Here is a 22,119-nt window from a genome sequence, read left to right as displayed (position 1 = left end):
GGATGACTTGGGTCCCATTATGCCTTGCGAAAGAGCCTCATACCAATGGTCAAGCATGATGGTAGTGTGATGGTTTGGGGATGCTTTGCTGCCTCAGGACCTGGACGACTTGCCTTAATAGAAGTAACCATGAATTCTGCTCTGTATCAGAGAATTCTACAGGAGAATGTCAGGCCATCCGTCTGTGAGCTGAAGCTGAAGCGCAGCAGGGTCATGCAGCAAGAAATGATCCAAAACACACAATCAAGTCTACAGACGTGGCCAAAAGTTTTGAGAATGACACAAATATTAATTTACACAAAGTTTGCTGCTTCAGTGTCTTTAGATATTTTTGTCAGATGTTACTATGGAATACTGAAGTATAATTACAAGCATTTCATAAGTGTCAAAGACTTTTATTGACAATTACATGAAGTTGATGCAAAGAGTCAATATTTGCAGTGTTGACCCTTCTTTTTCAAGACCTCTGCAATCCGCCCTGGCATGCTGTCAATTAAATTCTGGGCCACATCCTGACTGATGGCAGCCCATTCTTGCATAATCAATGCTTGGAGTTTGTCAGCATTTGTGGGTTTTTGTTTGTCCACCCGCCTCTTAAGGATTGACCACAAGTTCTCAATGGGATTAAGGTCTGGGGAGTTTCCCAAAATATCGATGTTTTGTTCCCCGAGCCACTTACTTATCGCTTTTGCCTTATGGCTCCATCATGCTGGAAAAGGCATTGTTCGTCACCAAACTGTTCCTGGATGGTTGGGAGAAGTTGCTCTCGGAGGATGTGTTGGTACCATTCTTCATTCATGGCCGTGTTCTTAGGCAAAATTGTGAGTGAGCCCACTCCCTTGGCTGAGAAGCAACCCCACACGTGAATGGTCTCAGGATGCTTTACTGTTGGCATGACACAGGACTGATGGTAGCACTCACCTTGTCTTCTCTGGACAAGCTTTTTTCCGGATGCCCCAAACAATCGGAAAAGGGATTCATCAGAGAAAATGACTTTACCCCAGTTCTCAGCAGTCCAATCCCTTTACCTTTTGCAGAATATCAGTCTGTCCCTGATGTTTTTCCTGGAGAGAAGTGTCTTCTTTGCTGGCCTTCTTGACACCAGGCCATCCTCCAAAAGTCTTCGCCTCACTGTGCGTGCAGATGCACTCACACCTGCCTGCTGCCATTCCTGAGCAAGCTCTGTACTGGTGGTGCCCCGATCCCACAGCTGAATCAACTTTAGGAGACGGTCCTGCACCACCCTCCTTTTGAAGCTTACAGTCTGTTATTCGAACCCAATCAGCATAACAGAGTGATCTCCAGTCTTGTCCTCGTCAACACTCACACCTGTGTTAACGAGAGAATCGCTGACATGATGTCAGCTGGTCCTTTTGTGGCAGGGCTGAAATGCAGTGGAAATGTTTTTGGGGGATTCAGTTCATTTGCATGGCAAAGAGGGACTTTGCAATTAATTGCAATTCATCTGATCACTCTTCATAACATTCTGGAGTATATGCAAATTGCCATCATACAAACTGAGGCAGCAGACTTTGTGAAAATTGATATTTGTGTCATTCTCAAAACCTTTGCCACGACTGTACATGAACATGTCTAAAAAGCAACTAATTGAATGTTTTGGAATGACCTAGTCAAAGTCCAGACCTAATCCCAATTCACATGTAACGGCAGGACTTGAAATGAGCAGTTCATGCTTGAAAACCCACAAATGTCGCTGAGTTAAAGCAGTTCTGCATGCAAGAGTGGGCCAAAATTCCTCCACGGAGATGTAATAGACCAATCAAAAACTACAAGAAGCATTTGGTTGCAGTCATTGCAGCTAAAGGTGGAACAACCAGCTATTAAGTTTAAAGGGGCAATTACTATTTCACACATGGGAATTGGGTGTTGCATAACTTAAATAAATAAGTATAAATTTTTTTGTTATTTGTAAACTCAGGTTCCCTTTATCTAATATTAGGTTTTGGTTGAAGATCTGATAACATTCAGTATCAAAAATATGAAAAAGTAGATAAAATTAGAAAGGGGTCAAACCTCTTTACAGCACTGTACACACACAGCGTGATAGTGACAAACCCTCCTCTGTTCTTCGGAACCTCGGGGCCCATAATCTGACCTGATACAAGCCCCGGGCAAAGCCCCCAGCTTTCACAGGTAAGATCTTTACATAATATAAGAAGGGAAGGAGATAGAGGTTGTCTGGGGTTACATGCAAATACACTAAGCCTGTTAGGCCTACTTTCTTTTTACTTACAACCACAGGCTTTGAAGTGGTAGAGGACAGAGAGGTAGGCAAACAGGAATTCATGTAAGACTACTGTTATAAGCCCTTGTAGTGGTTTGTAGGTTTTTGGACATTTTGATTCCGAAACTTGTGAGTGTAAACCAGTTCTGGGTTCTTTCAAACACTTTCTGGGTTCTTTCAAACACTCAACTTGATTTGAGCTTCAATTGATACATTTTCCAATGCTAGTAAAAATATAGCCATAATGCATAACAAATCAGTTAGGCCTATTGTCCAATAGCCTCCCAGGGAGATTTTGTACATTAACTTCATAGCCCGAGTAGATAATTGACTAACTTTGATAATCATAAGAGGGTTCAGGCTTTCTACCAAACCCACTACAAGACTCACAACACAAATGGGAACAGATTATCCGAACAAAATAATAAACATAGAAATTCCACAGAATTGGCCTCATCATACTACCATCCCATATCTAGTTCTCTGTCTGTTTGCATGAATGTTTGTAGCATTAGGCCTACTTAGACCTATTGCTTTTCTCAACTAGCCTGTTCTCATTCGCCAGTAAAGAATTGATTCATTTCAGAATCCAGACAAAAGCTACAAACACATAAATCTGCTAGGCCTATGAATACAGGGTACCTTATCTGGCTTTTAGGAAAACAACCCTACTTTGAATAACACCCAGTTTAGAGCTGGAGCAACCAGGCCTTCAGAAATGTCTGTACGTGAGGCCACATATGGTGGGTATCATAAGTATTCACTCCTTTGGATTTTTTCCACATTTTGTTGCGTTACAAAGTGGTTTTGAAATGGATTTAATTGTGATTTTTTTTGGTCATTGAGCTACACAAAATACTCAATGTCAAAGTGAAAATAAATGTATACAAATTAATAAAAATGAAATAAAACAATTGCTGTTTCATAAGTATTCACCCCCTTTCTTTAGGCATCCCTAAATTAGTTCAGAAGTAAAACGTGGCTTAACAAATCACATAATAAGCTCCATGGACTCACTCCGCGTGAAACAATAGGGGTTGAGATTTTTGTTGTTGGACTAACCTCTGTTCTGTACCCCATACATACAACATCTGTAAGGTCCCTCAGTCAAGTATTACATTTAAAGCACAGATCCAACAACAAAGACCAGTGAGCTTTTCAAAATCCTAATAAAGAAGGTAGAAATTGGTAGATGGGTAACAATAACAAATCAGACATTGAATATCACTTTAAGCATGGTCAAGTTAATAATTATGCTGTGGATGATGTATTAAACTACCCAGACAAATCACAGATAGTCATTGTTCTGAACTGAGCCGCAGGACAGGAAGACAACTGCTCAGGGATGTCACCATGAGGCCATTGGTGATTTTAAAACAGCTACGGAGTTCAATGGCTGTGATGGGTGAACACTGAGGATGGATCAACAACATTGTAGTAACTCCACAATGAGTTTGAGTTTATTTTAATTTTTAAATTACATTAATCAACATTTTAGTAAAAGTGACGGTTTCAACCTCAGTCCCTGGGCATGTTATTCAAAACAATTACAACAACAATACAGACAAACTGTCATGAGTGCTGTCTTCAAATTCCCTGTCATAAAGGAGCCAAGGCGCAGCGTGCCGGTAATTCCACATCTTTATTGAAGGAAACCGAAACCAAAACAATAAACAGGTACGCAGAAAGAAACTTAACGCACTGTGGCGTACACACACATAAATAACAATAACCCACAAACACAGGTGGGGAAAAGGCTGCCTAAGTATGATTCCTAATCAGAGACAACGATAGACAGCTGCCTCTGATTAGGAACCATACTCGGCCCAAAACAAAGAAATACAAAAACATAGAATGCCCACCCCACACCCTGACCTAACAAAATAGAGAAATAAACCGTCTCTCTCAGGTCAGGGCGTGACACAAACAATGAGCAGTGAGCACATGCAGAGCAACATAGGACAAGCAACACGTAGCACGCAGACAGAGCAATAGCACAAAAAGCAGCAAAACAAAATACATAAAGGCAACAAAGTGTTTCCACACCTCACAAGCTACAGACAACAGATAACATGGAAAGTGACAATTCACAGCTAGGGATTATGTTCACAAGTCTGATTGTCCTTTAGCCATGTCTTTATGTTTTATGTGAAGGTGTGATAGGTGGTGCAAGACATGGGAAGCTCTCACAGAGAGCATACTTGCAGACAGTTTTTCTCACATTGAGATGCAAACATGAGTCACTGAGCCACTTTGTAACATGGACCATTAAAGTAGTGGGTTTTTGTGCGGCTTGTCTGCTCTTTGCATGCATATACAGTGCATTCGGAAAGTATTCAGACCCCTTGACTTTTTCAACATTTTGTTACGTTAAAGCCTTATTCTAAAATGGATTAAATCCTCATCAATCTACACACAATACCCCATAATAACAAAGCGAAAACAGGTTCAGAATTTTTTGCAAGTGTATTACAAATAAAAAACAGATATCCCTTATTTACATAAGTATACAGACCCTTTGCTATGAGACTTGAAATTGAGCTCAGGTGCATCCTGTTTCCATTGATGATCCTTGAGATGTTTCTACAACTTGATTGGAGTCCACTTGTGGTCAATTCAATTGATTGGACATGATTTGGAGGTCCCACAGTTGACAGTGCATGTCAGAGCAGAACCCAAGCCATGAGGCCTAAGGAATTGTCCGTAGAGCTCAGAGACAGGATTGTGTCGAGGCACAGATCTGGGGAAGGGTACCAAAACATTTCAGCAGCATTGAAGGTCCCCAAGAACACAGTGGCCTCCATCATACTTAATTGGAAGAAGTTTGTAACCACCAATACTCCTCCAAGAGCTGTCCGCCCGGCCAAACTGAGCAATCAGGGCAGAAGGGCTTTACTCAGGGAGGTGACCAAGAACCCGATGGTCACTCTGACAGAGCTCCAGAGTTCCTCTGTGGAGATGGGAGAACCTTCCAGAAGGACAACCATCTCTGCAGCACTCCACCAATTAGGCCTGTATGGTAGAGTGGCGAGTCGGAAGCCACTCCTCAGTAAAAGGCACATGACAGACGTTTGTAGTTTGCCAAAAGGCACGTAAAGGACTCTCAGTCCACGAGAAACAAGATTCTCTGGTCTGATGAAACCAAGATTCAACTCTTTGGCCTGAATGACAAGTGTCACGTCTGGAGGAAACCTGGCACCATCCCTACGGTGAAGCATGGTGGTGGCAACATCATGCTGTGGGGATGTTTTTCAGCAGCAGGGACTGGGAGACCAGTCAGGATTGAGGGAAAGATGAACGAAGCACAGAGAGATCCTTGGTGAAAACCTGCTCCAGAGCGCTCGGGACCTCAGACTGGGGCGAAGGTTCACCTTCCAACAGGACAATGACCCGAGGCACACAGCCAAGACAATGCAGGAGTGGCTTCTGGACAAGCCTCTGAATGACCTTGAGTAGCCATCCAAAGCCCGGACTTTAATCCGATCTAACATCTCTGCCTAGACCTGAAAATTGCTATGCAGCAACGCTCCCCATCCAATCGGACAGAGATTGAAAGGATATGCAGAAAAGAATGGGAGAAACTCCCCAAATACAGGTGTGCCAAGCTTGTAGCATCATACCCAAGAAGACTCGAGGCTGTAATCGCTGCCAAAGGTGTTTCAACAAAGTACTGAGTAAAGGGTCTGAATACTTATGTAAATGTGATATTTCAGTTTTTATTTTTTTATTAATTTGCAACCATTTCTAAAAACCTGTTTTTGCTTTGTCATTATGGGGTATTGTATGTAGATCATTCCATTTTAGAATAAAGGCTGTAACATAATAAAATGTGGAAAAGGTCAAGGGGTCTGAATACTAATGCACTGTATCATCTGCATACATTTGAATTTCAGACGAAGTACAAAAAGAAAGCAGATCATGAATGTACAGGCTGAACATGAGGGGCCCCAGTACTGACCCTTGGGGCATGCCCACACCATAGCTGGGAGTGGGCAACAGCTCGACAGTCTGCCTTAAAAGTATGATTTCATCTATCTCAAGGCATCTGGGGAAAAGTTGAACTTAAGACAGTTTTGTGATGAGAACCTCATGATTAACAGTATCAAAAGCTTTCCTTAGGTCTAGAAATACAGCCCGAACAACGCCCCCTTTGTCCATCTTGGACTTCACATTTTCCAGAAGAAAGCAGTTGGCCGTTTCTGTGGAGTGTTTTGCTCTGAAGCCAAACTGCATGGAGTGTAATGTGAAGGGGCTGTTGTTGAGGTGGGCAATCAGTTGTTCTGCTACACACTTTTCAACAACCTTCGACACCACAGGTAGTATACTAATGGGCCTGTAGTTACTCACGTCAGCAGGGTCAACTGATTTAAAGATGGGGTTATTATGGCCAACTTCCAGACCCTTGAAAACACCCCCTGACCAATAGATGTGTTGGTGACCTTAGTAATTGGGCCAATGAGTGACTATGTATTTTTTTAAGAAAGGTAGAGTCCAGCCCAAACACATCTTTGGCTTTAGAGTTCTTTAGTGAGCTAATCACCTTGTTCACCTCTGACTCAGAAACCTCCCTTATGATGAAGACAGTTTGAGTGTCATTCACTGGCGCTGAGCACAAGAAACCAGTGGAGGGGTTCTGTGTCAGTACCTTGACAGTCAACAAAGTGTAATTGAAGGCTGTTGCTATTTCGACTGCATCCTGTGTTAGACTGTCATTCACATTTATTTATTGTCTTTCTGCAGTGTTACTATGGTCTTTGCCTGTTAACTTTTTTAGATTCTCACAGATCATTTTAGAATATCCCTTTGCTTCAACAATTATGTTGATAAAAAAGTTTCCATTGGCCTGTCTGATTTCTTTCATCACCTTATTTATCAACATGGTAAACCTACGTCTGTCATGCTCTAATTTGGACTTTAAGGCTGTTTTTAGAGCATGAGCTCGTTCTTTCATCAGTTTCCAGATTTCTCCATTTAGCCAGCCAAGGAAGAGTGCTCTTTTGGCCAGGTTTGGATTTCATTTTCTTTAGGAAGCCATTTATTGTAGTCTGGATTGTGGATAGAAAACCTGGCTATCCGCTTCCACATTTGTATAGGACAAGAGATCATTACAGTTAATTCCCTTAATTATGTTTTCAAAATAATTTAATTCACTCTTACGTATTCTGAGCTGATCAGGCTTTCTAAAAGTAGAGAGGTTAAACCTGTTCTTGGGAAAGCTTTCTGGTTATCTGTGTCAGATTATGATCAGACAGCCAAGTAACCATATTGAATGATTTAGTCACTCTGTCTGGTTTATTACTGAACACCAGATCAATCTGTGTTTTAGAACAACAAGTCACCCTGGTTGGCCCTTTAACTAGCTGTGTAAGGTCAAAAGTATTAGTGATCTGTTGGAGGGTTTTCCTACAAGACTTGTCTTCATAATTCATGTTAAAACCTCCCATTTAAGATTTCCTCTTTCCCAAATCACATTCCATAAGCATGCTATTAAACATATTAAAAAAAAACACTTTTGGTGGAAGGTGGTCTATACATTCCAGTAATCCCTTGGGGTTAGCTCGTGGGTCCCAGATGACTCGAGCGTAATTGCCACGTTGAAAAATGTTCAGTGACCAGTCAGGATTGAGGGAAAGAGGAACGGAGCAAAGCACAGAGAGAATCTTGATGAAAACCTGCTCCAGAGGGCTTAGGACCAAGTTCACCTTCCAACAATGACTCTAAGCTCACAGCCAAGACATAGCCAAGACAACACATGAGTGGCTCCGGGACAAGTCTCTGAATGTCCTTAAGTGGCCCAGCCAGAGCCCGGACTTGAACCCGATCGAACATCTCTGGAGAGACCTGAAAATAGCTATGCAGCGACGGTCCCCATCCAACCTGACAGAGCTTGAGAGGATCTGCAGAGAAGAATGGGAGAAACTCCCCAAAAACAGGTGTGCCAAACTTGTAGCGTCATACCCAAGAAGACTCTCTAGGCTGTAATCGCTGCCAAAGGTGCTTCAACAAAATACTAAGTAAAGGGTCTGAATACTTATGTAAATGTGATATTTCCGTTTTTTTTATTCTTATACATTTGCAAAAAAAAATCTAAAAAACAGTTTTTGCTTTGTTATTATGGGGTATTGTGTGTAGACTGATGAAGAAAAATAAATACTTAATCATTTTTAGAATATGAGCGTAACGTTTACAAAATGTGGAAAAAGTCAAGGGATCTTAAAACCTTCCAAATGCACCGTAACAGCATCTGGAGGAGAAGCAGCACCTGCTGCACCGCCCTCCTTTCGGACTGCCATTGCGATGATTATCAATAATGACTTAAATGACAGAGTGAAAAGAAGAATACAAATATACAGAATAAAAATATTCCAAAACATGCATCCTGTATATGCCAAGAAATAATATAATTTTTGATCTAATTGCAAAGCCTTATGTTTGTGTCAAATCCAACACAACACATGTGAGTAACTGACTACTTATTTTCAAGCATGGTGGTGGCTGCATCATGGTGTGGGTATGCTTGATAATGGAAAAGACTTGGGAGTTTTTCAGGGTAAAAAGAAACGGGATGGAGCTAAGCCTGCTTCTGATGCTTTCCACCAGACACTGGGAGAGGAATTCACCTTACAGCAGGACAATAACTTACAACACAAGGCCAAACCTACACTGGAGTTGCTTACCATGAAGACAGTGAATATTCCTGAGTGGCCAATACAGTTTCAACTTAAATCTGCTTGAAAATCTATGGCAAGACGTGAAAATTGCTCTCTAGCCACGATCCCCAACACCTTGACGGAGCTTGATTAATTTTTTTAAGAATATTGGGCAAATATTGGACAATCCAGGTGTGCAAAGCTCTTAGAGAGTTACACAAGAAGACTCACACCTGTAATCACTGCCAAAGGTGTTTCTAAACATCAAATAAAATAAAATGTTTTTCTCACATGCTTAAATGCTTACGGGCCCTTCCCAATGCAGAGAGAAAGAAAATAGAGATATAATCGATAAGTAAAAACACATAATAATAAATACACAATGAGTAAAGATATCTTGGCTTTTGTAGCTGTCTCAGTTCTGCAATCCAGGAACAGACTGAACTAGTTTCAATGTATGGAATCACTTGGGAGTTTCTGGATTTTGGGTAAACTTCTCATTTAACAAACTGTTCCCTAAAGAGCATTATCAGTGGTCTGATGGTTTAAGCCAAATAGCCTAAGTCAATAAGGAAAAAGTCTTACACTGCCCGGTTGGTGATGTCTCGTCGGGGGTTCAGGGCACTTAGGCTCCCTGGTCCTCATGACGAGGTGGCTCTTGGCGTAGGTCATCGGCATGTGTTTAAACAGGTTGTCGTCCACAGAGCAGCTGTGGTAAATGCAATCATCAAATCAAATGTATTTATATAGCCCTTCGTACATCAGCTGATATCTCAAAGTGCTGTACAGAAACCCAGCCTAAAACCCCAAACAGCAAGCAATGCATGTGAAAGAAGCACGGTGGCTAGGAAAAACTCCCTAGGAAAAACTCCCTAGAAAGGCCAAAACCTAGGAAGAAACCTAGAGAGGAACCAGGCTATGAGGGGTGGCCAGTCCTCTTCTGGCTGTGCCGGGTGGATATTATAACAGAACATGGTCAAGATGTTAAAATGTTCATAAATGACCAGCATGGTCAAATAATAATAATCATAGTAGTTGTCGAGGGTGCAACAAGCACGTCCGTTGAACAGGTCAGGGTTCCATAGCCGCAGGCAGAACAGTTGAAACTGGAGCAGCAGCATGGCCAGGTGGACTGGGGACAGCAAGGAGTCATCATGCCAGGTAGTCCTGAGGCATGGTCCTAGGGCTCAGGTCCTCCGAGAGAAAGACAGAAAGAGAGAATTAGAGAGAGCATACTTAAATTCACACAGGACACCGGATAAGACAAGAGAAATACTCCAGATGTAACAGACTGACCCTAGCCCCCCGACACATAAACTACTGCAGCATAAATACTGGAGGCTGAGACAGGAGGGATCAGAAGACACTGTGGCCCCATCCGATGATACCCCCGGACAGGGCCAAACAGGCAGGATATAACCCCACCCACTTTGCCAAAGCACAGCCCCCTCACCACTAGAGGGATGTCTCCAACCACCAACTTACCGTCCTAAGACAAGGCCGAGTATAGCCCAAAACGATCTCCGCCATGGCACAACCCAATGGGGGGGGGGGGGGGGGGGGGCGCCAACCCAGACAGGAAGACCAGTTGAGTCAGTGACTCAACCCACTCAAGTGACGCACCCCTCCCATGGACGGCATGGAAGAACACCAGTAAGCCAGTGACTCAGCCCCTGTAATAGGGTTAGAGGCAGAGGATCCCAGTGGAGAGAGGGGAACCGGCAAGGCAGAGACAGCAAGGGCGGTTCGTTGCTCCAGCCTTTCCGTTCACCTTCCCACTCCTGGGCCAGACTATACTTAATCATAGGACCTACTGAAGAGATAAGTCTTCAGTAAAGACTTAAAGGTTGAGACTGAGTCTGCATCTCTCACATGGATCAGCAGACCATTCCATAAAAATGGAAAGATAGGTAGGAGCAAGCCCATGTAATGCTTTGTAGGTTAGCAGTAAAACCTTGAAATCAGCCCATGCCTTAACAGGAAGCCAGTGTAGGGAGGCTAGCACTGGAGTAATGCGCTAGGTTGTGGCTGCCAGTAATGCGCTAGGTTGTGGCTGCCAGTAATGCGCTAGGTTGTGCCAGTTACCAAGGGATGTCTGTGTATCGCATACATTTGAGCCCCATCTCACAATCTGAATCAAGCTATAAGAAATCTATGCAAAACAAACACACAAGTCTATGCAAATAGAAATATTTTTTCTCCGGGATCAAATTAATGACAATTGTAACCTCGGGAATGTTGGATGTTGCTGGATGTTGATTTTTGTCAAATTGGTCAGAAAAACTTCTGTTGAGGTCCAATTTCTGGCGTTGTCTTCCACAGAGCAGCGTCCCCCTCTTTGGACCTCTTGTACCCGTCTGGGTTTATACTGGGCATACTGGTACAGTGTTCGTCACTAACTACGTGAATTAGCGGGTCCCCTCCGTTCCTCGTCAGCAGGTACTCCGCAAGGTACACCAATACCTGCCTCGTGATAGTTTTGTCTCATAGAGATGGATAGAGGACTCATCTTTGTATCTGTGCCTTTATAGTGCCTGTGAGTAGTCCATTTTAAAGTAGTCAATTTTCTTCATGATTGTCTGATCCCTCCGGATGACCCTGTTGGACATGACCCAGTTGACTACGTTCAAATGGTGGAAGCCCTCAATTGCGCTGCCCATGCTGAAATAGCCTTTTGGCCACTAGAGGCCTCTATTATTCTCTATGTTTCATTTCCACGATCCCCAGGTATTTACAATTGGGGTTTCATGGTAGCCTACCTCACCGTTGCATTCCATTTGTGATTAGCATAACCCACAAATCCCAGCCCTGCCTATATAGGTCAGGTTGGCGATGTGAGGGTACTTCAGGACCATGGACTTCAGTAGCCGGGTCATTTCCACATAATTGTAGTATTTTTTTTATTGTCTTCTACCCAGTGCGGCCAATTTAGCGAGTTTCCAGGCCGCTCCAGCGACTTCTATTGGTAAAAGAGACCTCGTAAATTGATAAATTCCGCTTAATTTGCAGGCTGCCTTTGGGGAGTTTTGCTACCGGGTTTTTATGGTTTTGATAGCATTTAGCGACTTTTCCCACTCAATTCTGCCGCAAACGAGAGTGTGAGAAGCTGTCTGTACAACATAAGTCACAGAAACGGCGCACACAGTCAGGGAAGCACAAGTGGAGGGGATGTGCGGCTGGAGGGGGCGAAAATGCTACGTTGGGGACCGCAGCTGTGCAGCATCAAGGCTGGTGTTGTGACATCGTCGCGGCAATGGCAAAACGTTATCTAGTGACTTCTAGCGAACAATTAAGGAGCTAGCGATTCTCACGGAAAATATATGGCAACACTGCGTTCTACCTCCACTTTCGCCGCTTAATGCCGCGTTCATGTGCTAGTCAGAACTAGTGGTGCTTTCAAGACAGCTGGAAACTTGGAAATAACCAAGGTTAGGCTAAATCATGACATCGTTGATCTTCAGGTCTGAAATTCGGAAGCTCTAGAAAGATGCTCGAGTGTCCGATTTGGAATTCCGAGTTGGATAACTGTTCAAAAAGAGCTCTCAGTTGTCTTGAATGCTCTGAAGTCGGAAATTTCAAGTGTTCAAATCACATTTTATTGGTCACATACACGTGTTTAGCATATGTTATTGCGGGTGTAGTGAAATGCTTGTGTTTCTAGCCCCGAAAATGCAGTAATATCTAACAAGTAATATCTATCAATTTCACAACATATACCCAATACACACACATCTAAGTAGTCAACTCTAAGACTAAGATACAGTAGAATAGTATAGAATACAGTATATACATATGAGATGAGTAATGCAAGATATGTAAACATGATTAAAATGACTAGTGTTCCCAGTTGTTTTGGAAGCGGAACATGAAACTCAGAAATGTCCGACTTGCTAACTGGTTATAGTTATTCACTTGCCGAGTTCAACCAGTTAGCAAGTCGGAAATGTCTGTTTCCTAGTTTCAACTAGCACGTGACCGTGGCATTATGCCAGGTTAAAAACAAATAGGAACTGATGCCGTGTTCAAAACAACTGGGAACTCGGAAATCTCCGACTTACGATTTCAGTCTGTTCAAGACAATCGGGCACTCTGGAAAAAACAAGCTCAGACTGGGAAAAAACGTTTTGAACAGTCATCCAACTCAGAATTCCAAGTCGGAAACTCTGGCAGAGCTCCAACTTTCCAACGTGAAGATCACTGACCTCATGATTTGACCTCATTTTTGTCTTGAAAGCACCATGAGAACTCGGAAATCTCGGAATTCCAACTTCAGTGCATTCAAGATTGGAAAAACGAGCTCCGACTGGGAAAAATAGTTTTGAACGGTCATCCAACCTCAGAATTATTAGTCGGAAACTCTGGCATCTTTATATGGCTCTGACTTTCCGACCTGGAGATCACTGACATCATGATTTAACCTCTTTTTTTTTTTGTTGAGATCCCAGTTGTTTTGAAAGCACCATTAGTGTTGGTTCTGACAAGCCTCACCGATGCTCAGAGCCGTTATCCCAATGGCCTTAATCAGAAAAAAAAGGAGGAAGATGAAAAGTGAGACTCATACTGTACCAGTCAAAAGTTTGCACACACCTATTCATTCTAAGGTCACAAGCAGCAGGACTGATGGACAGCTTATCGCACTCTCAAAGCTTTATTTTCTCCAATCAGAATTCCCCCATTGCTTCTTATCCCCTAAATTGCAATCCCCTACTCCAGTCTCTTGCAATGACCTCTCAACTTTCTGTGTCTGATAGAGAGTGTTATAGATGTGTACACAGTCTAGCATACATAAACACACACAGACCTTCGCTATGGGACACATCTGATGTGGCCTGATCTAGACAAAATAAATGCACAACCAGTACAGTATATAAGGGCCAGTAACAATGAGTGAGATTGAATGTCTAGTCAGTGTGTTCTCAGTCAGTCAGCTAAAGAGAAAAAGAGAAAGGGAAAGAGAGAAAAGGAGAGACAGAAAAAATGAAAAGAGCGAGAAAAAGAGATAACGAGCATCTGCTTATCTGCACTTCATCTCATTGACATTTACAGTACCAGTCAAAAGTTTGGACACACCTACTCATTCAAGGGTTTTTCTTTACTATTTTCTACATTATAGAATAATAGTGAAGACATCAAAACTATGAAATAACACATATGGAATATGCAGTAACCAAAAAAGTGTTAAACAAAGTAAAATACATTTTATTTTTAGATGTCGATTTTGCTGCACAGAACCACTACTAAAGGACACAAATAATAATAAGAGACTTGCTTAGGCCAATGAACACGAGCAATGGACATTAGACTGGTGGAAATATGTCCTTTGCTCTGATGAATCCAAATTTGAGATTTTTTGTTCCAACCGCCGTGTCTTTGTGAGACGCAGAGTAGGTGAACGGGTGATCTCCACATGTGTGGTTCCCACCGTGAAGCATGGAGGAGGAGGTGTGATGGTGTGGGGGTGCTTTGCTGGTGACACTGTCTGTGATTTATTTACAATTCAAGGCACACTTAACCAGCATGGCTACCACAGCATTCTGCAGCGATACGCCATCCCATCTGGTTCGCGCTTAGTTGGACAATCATTTTTTTTTCAACAGGACAATGACCCAACACACCTCCAGGCTGTGTAAGGGCTATTTGACCAAGAAGGAGATAGATGGAGTGCTGCATCAAATGACCTGGCCTCCACAAACACCCAACCTCAACCCAATTGAGATGGTTTGGGATGAGTTGGACCACAGAGTGGGAAGTCGGGTAGGGACATCCCAAGGAGCTCAGATAGGACTGACTTTTTTAAGGTGGCTTGAAGAAGCTAGAATTTGAGACTGCATATACAGTAGTACAGTGTACAGTATTTTCGTTTTGTACAATGATATTTGTCAACATTAGTCAGTAATATAATATGCAAAAAATAATGCATTGTATGAATATTTCTGAAACGTGGTAGGCTGTAAATTGCCATTGTTGTCTCAATATTACCATAGTCTCAATTTCCCAAACATATTCCTCATACAGTATAGGCTATTGCTACCAAATTGCATGGGATAGCCCTGACAGACACCATGCATTTAGGCAAGATTTTTTCCATAATGGTCAATATTTCAGATGGAGAATGGTACTGAATTGAGACAGACTGGGTTTTTTAGTGTTGCCTGGAGGGCTGTGTTGGATAAACACTTCATGACTTCTTAATGGAGCTAGGTTTAATTGAAACATTTTTTAAAATTCTACTCATGATTGAAGCTTTCTATTGTCTTTTGCATTATGGCAAAAATGCGTTGAGATTTCTGGAATTTGTAATTGTGTGCTGTGGTATAGGGTGTAATAAGGGGTATAATTATGTGTCCGTTTGCTTTCAGTATGAATGTCCATTTAGTAGACACTTGATATTTATATTTCCTACTGTATATTTTTTATAATCAAGGGTGAAATTGGTTTGTTCAAGGTGATGAGACTACTGCACATAAAATTAACTGACATTATAGGGCCATTTCAACTAAGTATTATAGCTACTTGTCTGCCACTGTAGGCTTGTTAGGGTAGGCCTAGAAGTGGTGGAATGCTGTGGTGTAACTCCAGCCCAATTTGCAGTGGTGGAAAAAGTACCCAATTATCATACTTGAGTAAAAGTAAAGATATCTTAATTGAAAATGACTCAAGTAAAAGTTTAAGTCACCCAGTAAAATCCTACTTGAGTAAAAGTGAAAAAGTATTTGGTTTTAAATATACTTAAGTATCAAAAGTAAATTAATTGCTAAAATATACTTAAGTATCAAAAGTTAAAGAAAAAGGATAAATCATTTGTAATTCCTTATATTAAGCAAACCAGATGGCAGTGGTGTAAAGTACTTAAGTAAAAATACTTGAAAGTACTACTTAAGTATTTTTGGGTGGTATCTGTACTTTACTTTACTATTTATATTTTTGACTACTTTTACTTCACTACATTCCTAAACAAAATTATGTACTTTTTTACTCCAAATCTTTTCCCTGACACCCAAAAGTACTCGTTATATTTTGAATGGTTAGCGGGACAGAAAAATTCACACACTTATCAAGAGAACATCCCTGGTCATCCCTACTGCCTCTGATCTTGCAGACTCACTAAACACATGCTTCATTTGTAAATGATGTCTGAGTGTTGGAGTGTGCCCCTGGCTATCCGTGAATTAGAAAAACAAGAAAATTATACCACCTGGTTTGCTTTAAATAAGGAATTTGAAAAGATATATACTTTTACTTTTACCTTTGATACTTAAGTATATTTGAGCAATTATGTTTACTTTTGATACTTAAGTATATTTAAAACCAAATACTTTTAGACTTTTACTTAATGCTAAGCATTCAAAATGTAATGAGTACTTTTGGGTGTCAGGGAAAATGTATGGAGTAGAAAGTACATTATTTTCTTTAGGAATGTAGTGGAGTAAACGTCAAAGTTGTAAGAAATATAAATATTAAAGTACAGATACCCCAAAAAACTACTTATGTAGTACTTTAAAGTATTTTTACTTAAGTACTTTACACCACTGCCAGTTTGACCCCAGTTTATAGTGACCGGGAAACCTGATGCTGAACAGTAGATTATAGCCCTTTTAAATGGTAGGCAGGTGCATATTGACATAACCAACTCTTCTAACCTCTAATACAGATAGTGAAGCCTTCATTACAAAGTAGTAGCCTACAGAGGAAAAGGCTGAGACTGCTGAGAAAAGATGCAAGTGGAGAGTAGAGAGAAAAGACAGTGAAAAGAGTAAAGACACCAGAGCAGGTTAATAGCACTCTTGTATCACTGTTTATTGTTGTTGCTCATTCTCTCTTTATTGATCACTGTGGCTGTGAATTCCCCGTGACAACACTGAAGAACAGCATCAAAGCCTGAGTCGTACCACCCGAGACCCTTCTCTCCACTCGCTGTGGGGCGTATCCGTCACTTTTATTTTCTTTCTTCTCTCGTTCTCTCGTTTTTATACTTTAGGCGATGGAAAAAAACAAAAGTGCTGTAAACATGTTTGTCGCTGTGGAGCACCAGAAGCTTCAGGAACCGTTGGTCTTGGAGGTCTGACAGGACTACTGGCCAAGCTTGGAATGATAGGGTGGAGGAGGGATAAGAGGAGGAGGAGAAGGGAGAGGAGAGGAGGAAGGGTGAAAGAGGGAGAAGGCTGTGGAAGCGCTCACTGTTGGATGCGGCGCAGAGACTGGACCTGGAAGGTCTGAGCGTGGGAGCCCCACTCCCTGTAGTGTTTGTACTCTCCGCCATGACGGTCGCACTCCATGATGTACTGGTAGCCACGGTAACCGGGGAACTGGTAGCACACCCAGCTAATGGGGGAGAGGGAGAGAGGAAGAGAGTGAAGTGATAAAATACCAAGAAATAAGCCCGAGCCATTACCCTGTAGAGCAAGGGTGGGCAAACGGCGGCCACTTTTGTACGGCTGCAGATCAAGTTCCACAAAAATTTGGTGCAATTTCAGCAGTTTTTCTGTTGTTATGTCAGTCACTGACAGTCACTCAATTAGCCCATGTCAGCTAACATATTTTAGATTGGTAAGTTATTCTAGCGGCCAGCTATTTAAACTTGTAGTAATCATGGTCGAATTACCGACCGGTGGTCTCCCATTGATCATCAGATATCATATTAAAAATTGCCATTTTTTTTCTCCGCCCAATGGCAAAATGAGTAGAATTGCAGGAAATTAACTCAGAAACGTTTGTATTCGCTGTCAAGCGGAGGCCGCTAAAATGTTTTGCTCGCAAGCTGGGGGCGCAACAAAATTTCGCTAAGGGCCTAAAAGTGGGGGTATGGATGTGGGTATGCAAAACCCCCAGCCACTATGGTCCCTCATGATGGTGTTCCGATTTTGTTTGTGGCCCCCACCCCCATCAAAGTCGTCCATCCCTGCTCTAGAGTCTAGACACTTGTAGATTAGAAAGATTTGGCCTCTACAGTACATGTTAGTCCTCTGTATAATATCCAGGGACACCATATAATAGCTCATTGTTTCAAATTTTTCACCATAGTGTTCCTTTAACACATTTGACAAAGGGAGGTCAGTAAGGTCACCTGAACTCATTTAGATAATTCATCATTTCAGGCCTGAAATTATTTTTCGCTTAGTTCTATTATGATCAATGACAGAAAGGATTATCCTCTCAAAGTTTATCTAGTTATTAAAATAGATTTGAATTATATAGTTATTACAATGAATTTTGTTCTTACTGCACATTACACCTTTTTAGCAGTTTGTCTTCTGACCTCTAGACACAACTGATTCCTCTATTTCTGATTGTTATGAGCATAATCTTCTGTAGTGTGAAAAAGGAAGCCAGGGCTTTTACTTCTGCTACTTACGCTCCACTCTGGACCTGCATGGATCCGATCTCGTTGTTGCCCCAGCCCATGGCCTGCAGGGAGGGGTAGTCATCGTTCATCTCCCACTGCTTGCCAATGAAGTTCTCCCTTTCAAACACCACAATTTTGGACTCCTTATGGTTCTATGCAGTTCAGAGAGAGGAGTGGGAAATTTCAGGTTACATTTAACCTGTTTCTCTCATAACTATTTACAAAATATACACTGTGTAGAATTATGAGGGAAAGTAGGAAATCTTTATAAAACAGTGTTTTATTCACTTTGTTATTTAGTGCTTTCATTAACGCCGGTAGAGGCTACCAAGGATAGCTACTTGTATCTGTTAAATGTAATAATGTCAGTGTCATTAACATTGAGTAGACCTAGACTCTGTCAGTGTCAGTCACAAGAGCCAGAGACATGGACTGAGGCCAGAACCTGGGCTTCTGTGCCAATATCAGGCCTCTGTTCCATTATCTGTGCTAGCATATTATGTGAATTAATCAATGTGTTGGGCATTCTAAGTGGAATTCTTCAATGGATATTGGAACGTAGCCCACAGAAGAGAGTGTCTGTCTGGCCTGGTCTGGCAGGAACAGGAGGTAGGCTTGACTAGTACACTCACGGCAGAGCAGACTGGGCGGAAGGACATCAACCTCTCAATGTGGTAGGCGTTGCTGCCGCTCCAGGACTCCCAGCGAGGGTACTCTCCACGCTCCAACACAAACTGCTGCCCAGAGAAGCTGGAGTGCTCGTACCCAACCCAGCTACACATACAGAGAGAGAGAGAGGGGGTAGATAGATAGATAGATAGATAGATAGATAGATAGATAGATAGATAGATAGATAGATAGATAGATAGATAGATAGATAGATAGATAGATAGATAGATAGATAGATAGATAGATAGATAGATAGATAGATAGATAGATAGATAGATAGATAGATAGATAGATAGATAGATAGATAGATAGATAGATAGATAGATAGATAGATAGATAGATAGATAGATACAAAGAGTCACAGAGAGACATGGAGAGGGATAGAGAGACAGACAGACAGACAGACAGACAGACAGACAGACAGACAGACAGACAGACAGACAGACAGACAGACAGACAGACAGACAGACAGACAGACAGACAGACAGACAGACAGACAGACAGACAGTTCATGTGGATAGATGCAAGGGTGGGACAAGACTTGTCATGTTTTTTTTTTTTAATTGTGTATGTCCATGATACAGTATATGATACAGTATACAGTATATGTCTATCAGTATCCCTTAGAAATAAATATCCTTCAGTATGTAGATGTCTTTGTATTTTGGGGGGCTGGCTGACTTACGCTCCACACTCGACCTTCAGTGAGCGAATGTTGTCCGCGCCACACTCCATGATGTTCTGGCAGGAAGCAGTGAACTCCATACGCTTTCCCTGGAAGTTCTCCTGGTCGTAGACTGTGATCTAGAACAGAGGATATAGTGCATATTTGCAATTTTCCAACCCACTATTGATGTTTTTTCCTAACTGTTTTTAACACAACCAACCAGTGTCTCTGCTAGAGAACGCACTGCCGTGTGCAAAGATTTCCTTTTCCTCTTACGACTTTTTATGAAAAATGTGAAAGGTTGTGGAACGTAGTTAAATTGTTGTGGAAACATGGTATACATAACATTGACTCACCTTCCATGGTCCCATTGGGTTAGGAGTAGTCAGCGCCATGTTTGATATCTCAGTAAAAATTGACCTGCAGTGCAGAAAGCACACAGTCATGCAGAGTCACATTTCTGTTTGGTCTTACAGGGAGACCAGGGCTGACATGACTAAACCACCATGGACCTCATCCTCAGTCAGCTCTTGCTCTTGCATCAGTCTGTGCCCAGCAGCTATTGCCCAAATATATTAATGTTATGGTTATGCTAATGTGGTAGGGACTATAGACTATGCTAGAGACAAACCCAAACAAAGCACTGCCCTGTGCTGTTGCTGATGATAATGCAATGCACATAGGGGTGAGGGAGGAGAGGCACACCACAAAAACAGCTAGCTAAAGAGAGGCACACCACAAAAACAGCTAGCTAAAGAGAGGCACAACACAAAAACAGCTAGCTAAAGAGAGGCACAACACAAAAACAGCTAGCTAAAGAGAGGCACAACACAAAAACAGCTAGCTAAAGAGAGGCACAACACAAAAACAGCTAGCTAAAGAGAGGCACAACACAAAAACAGCTAGCTAAAGAGAGGCACAACACAAAAACAGCTAGCTAAAGCCAGAGCGATGATAGAAAGCAGGACACAGATACCAACCGAGAAGTGCAAATACTATAGTATAATACTGAAACTCCTCTTTAATACATTGGTCTGGTATCTAACATTGGTATGTAATACCACAAACAAAGTAGTACAATGCAAAGCATCCATCCAAATTTCTGAATGATATGTCATAATGATGTTGTGCTTTATTAGTTGCTATAAATTCTACATGGTGAACCATTGTATCATGTGCCTGTAAGTCATGCCATTGTTACACTCTGAGTGTGTAACGTAAACTATGCTGTTGATGGCGTCACAGCATACATACAGTAGCATTCTAGTGTGATGCATGATGTTGACTGTGATGACAATTGGTGTGTCCATTTAGAGTATGTGTGTGTGTCCTATGTGTTTGTGAGCGTATGACCCTTTCTATACATTCCCAAGACTCAGCAGAAAACAGCAAAGGAAAAAAACAGGACAATGGACAATGTAAATGGACAACAATGCTGGCAAAAGGCTATAGGCTGAACGGTCTAAAGATGGAGGGCTTACCTGACCTACCCCAAAAAATAGCTGTGTAGCGCTCACGGGGGGCTCCACAAAACGATGTCCTGACCCCTGACTAAACGGGCCTATTTATACACAGTGGTGGTGAATGGAGCCCAGGCCTGCTGGACGGGCTAGGAGTCAGCACATTGCTGGGCCCTCCATTGTTCCATACTGAGCCACAGGGCTTTAGGCTCTCCCCCGCCTGCCATGGTGTGTTGGTGTACTGGTCTGGACGCAGGGCACCGTGCCCAGTGCCGATTAACACAAGCCCCTGGACAACTGTCCGGACCCCATGATTATACAGACATAGACTACACCCAGTCCTGGCCCAGCCCTGCCCTGGTCATAGCCCAGCCCCTAACCCACGACATGCTTGCAGTAGTTAATGTATATGCTGTTGAGGAAAAAGATAGGGACACACGTCAGAAGGTAGGATGTACCAAAAATCTAACCATTTAAAAATGTGTTTTTTGGATGACAATTGGTCAATATTGAACATACTGTTATTGTAATGCTGTGAACATAACCATCAGATTAAAATCATCCATCAAAAAAACGAATTAAAAAAAACTCAGCTATACCCTATCAGATGTTCTGTGGCACCTATGACTTACACTTACACTCTCATGATGAGTGATACTAACTTTTATAATTAAAGAAAACACGTGTGCTCAATAAACTAACAAGATCTCCAGTGAACCAAGAATTTCATACTCACTAACAGCGCTGTTCAGAAGCCCTTCCCAAATGAAAAAATACTATAGTATACTATGGTATAAACACTATAGTATTCACTTTAGTGTTTTTGCTAACTTTACTTCAGTATTTTTTTTTACCAGGTAAGTTGACTTTGAACACATCCTCATCTACAGCAACAACCTGGGGAATAGTTACAGGGGAGAGGAGGGGGGGGGATGAATGAGCCAATTGGAAGCTGGGGATGATTAGGTGGCCATGATGGTATGAGGGCCAGATTGGGAATTTAACCAGAACACCATGGTTAACACCCCTACTCTTACAATAAGTGCCATGGGATCTTTAGTGACCACAGAGAGTCAGGACACCCG

The 22,119-nt window shown here is 42.0% G+C and overlaps 1 protein-coding gene across 2 annotated transcripts; it reads right to left on the bottom strand.

Annotated features, from left to right (window-relative positions):
• Positions 1 to 16,667: 16,667 nt before the first annotated feature.
• Positions 16,668 to 21,198, bottom strand: LOC106612851 (beta-crystallin A1-2). 2 transcript variants are annotated; one of them, XM_014214426.3, is made up of 6 exons: positions 21,065 to 21,198; positions 19,931 to 19,994; positions 19,593 to 19,711; positions 18,871 to 19,012; positions 18,248 to 18,390; positions 16,668 to 17,217 (listed from the first exon to the last, which is right to left on the bottom strand). In XM_014214426.3, the coding sequence occupies exons 2-6, from the start codon at positions 19,967 to 19,969 to the stop codon at positions 17,070 to 17,072; spliced, it is 591 nt and encodes a 196-aa protein (XP_014069901.1). In that variant the 5' UTR covers positions 19,970 to 19,994; positions 21,065 to 21,198; the 3' UTR covers positions 16,668 to 17,069. The 2 variants fall into 2 exon arrangements, with proteins under 2 accessions (XP_014069901.1, XP_014069900.1); XM_014214425.3 differs by having other exon boundaries at positions 21,056 to 21,142.
• Between the last annotated feature and the right edge of the window lie 921 nt (positions 21,199 to 22,119).

The sequence above is a fragment of the Salmo salar genome, chromosome 09 (genome assembly GCF_965601325.2).
Source record: "Salmo salar chromosome 09, fSalSal1, whole genome shotgun sequence".
NCBI classification, from domain to species: Eukaryota; Metazoa; Chordata; class Actinopteri; order Salmoniformes; family Salmonidae; genus Salmo; species Salmo salar.
This window is presented reverse-complemented; position numbering and strand designations above follow the sequence as displayed.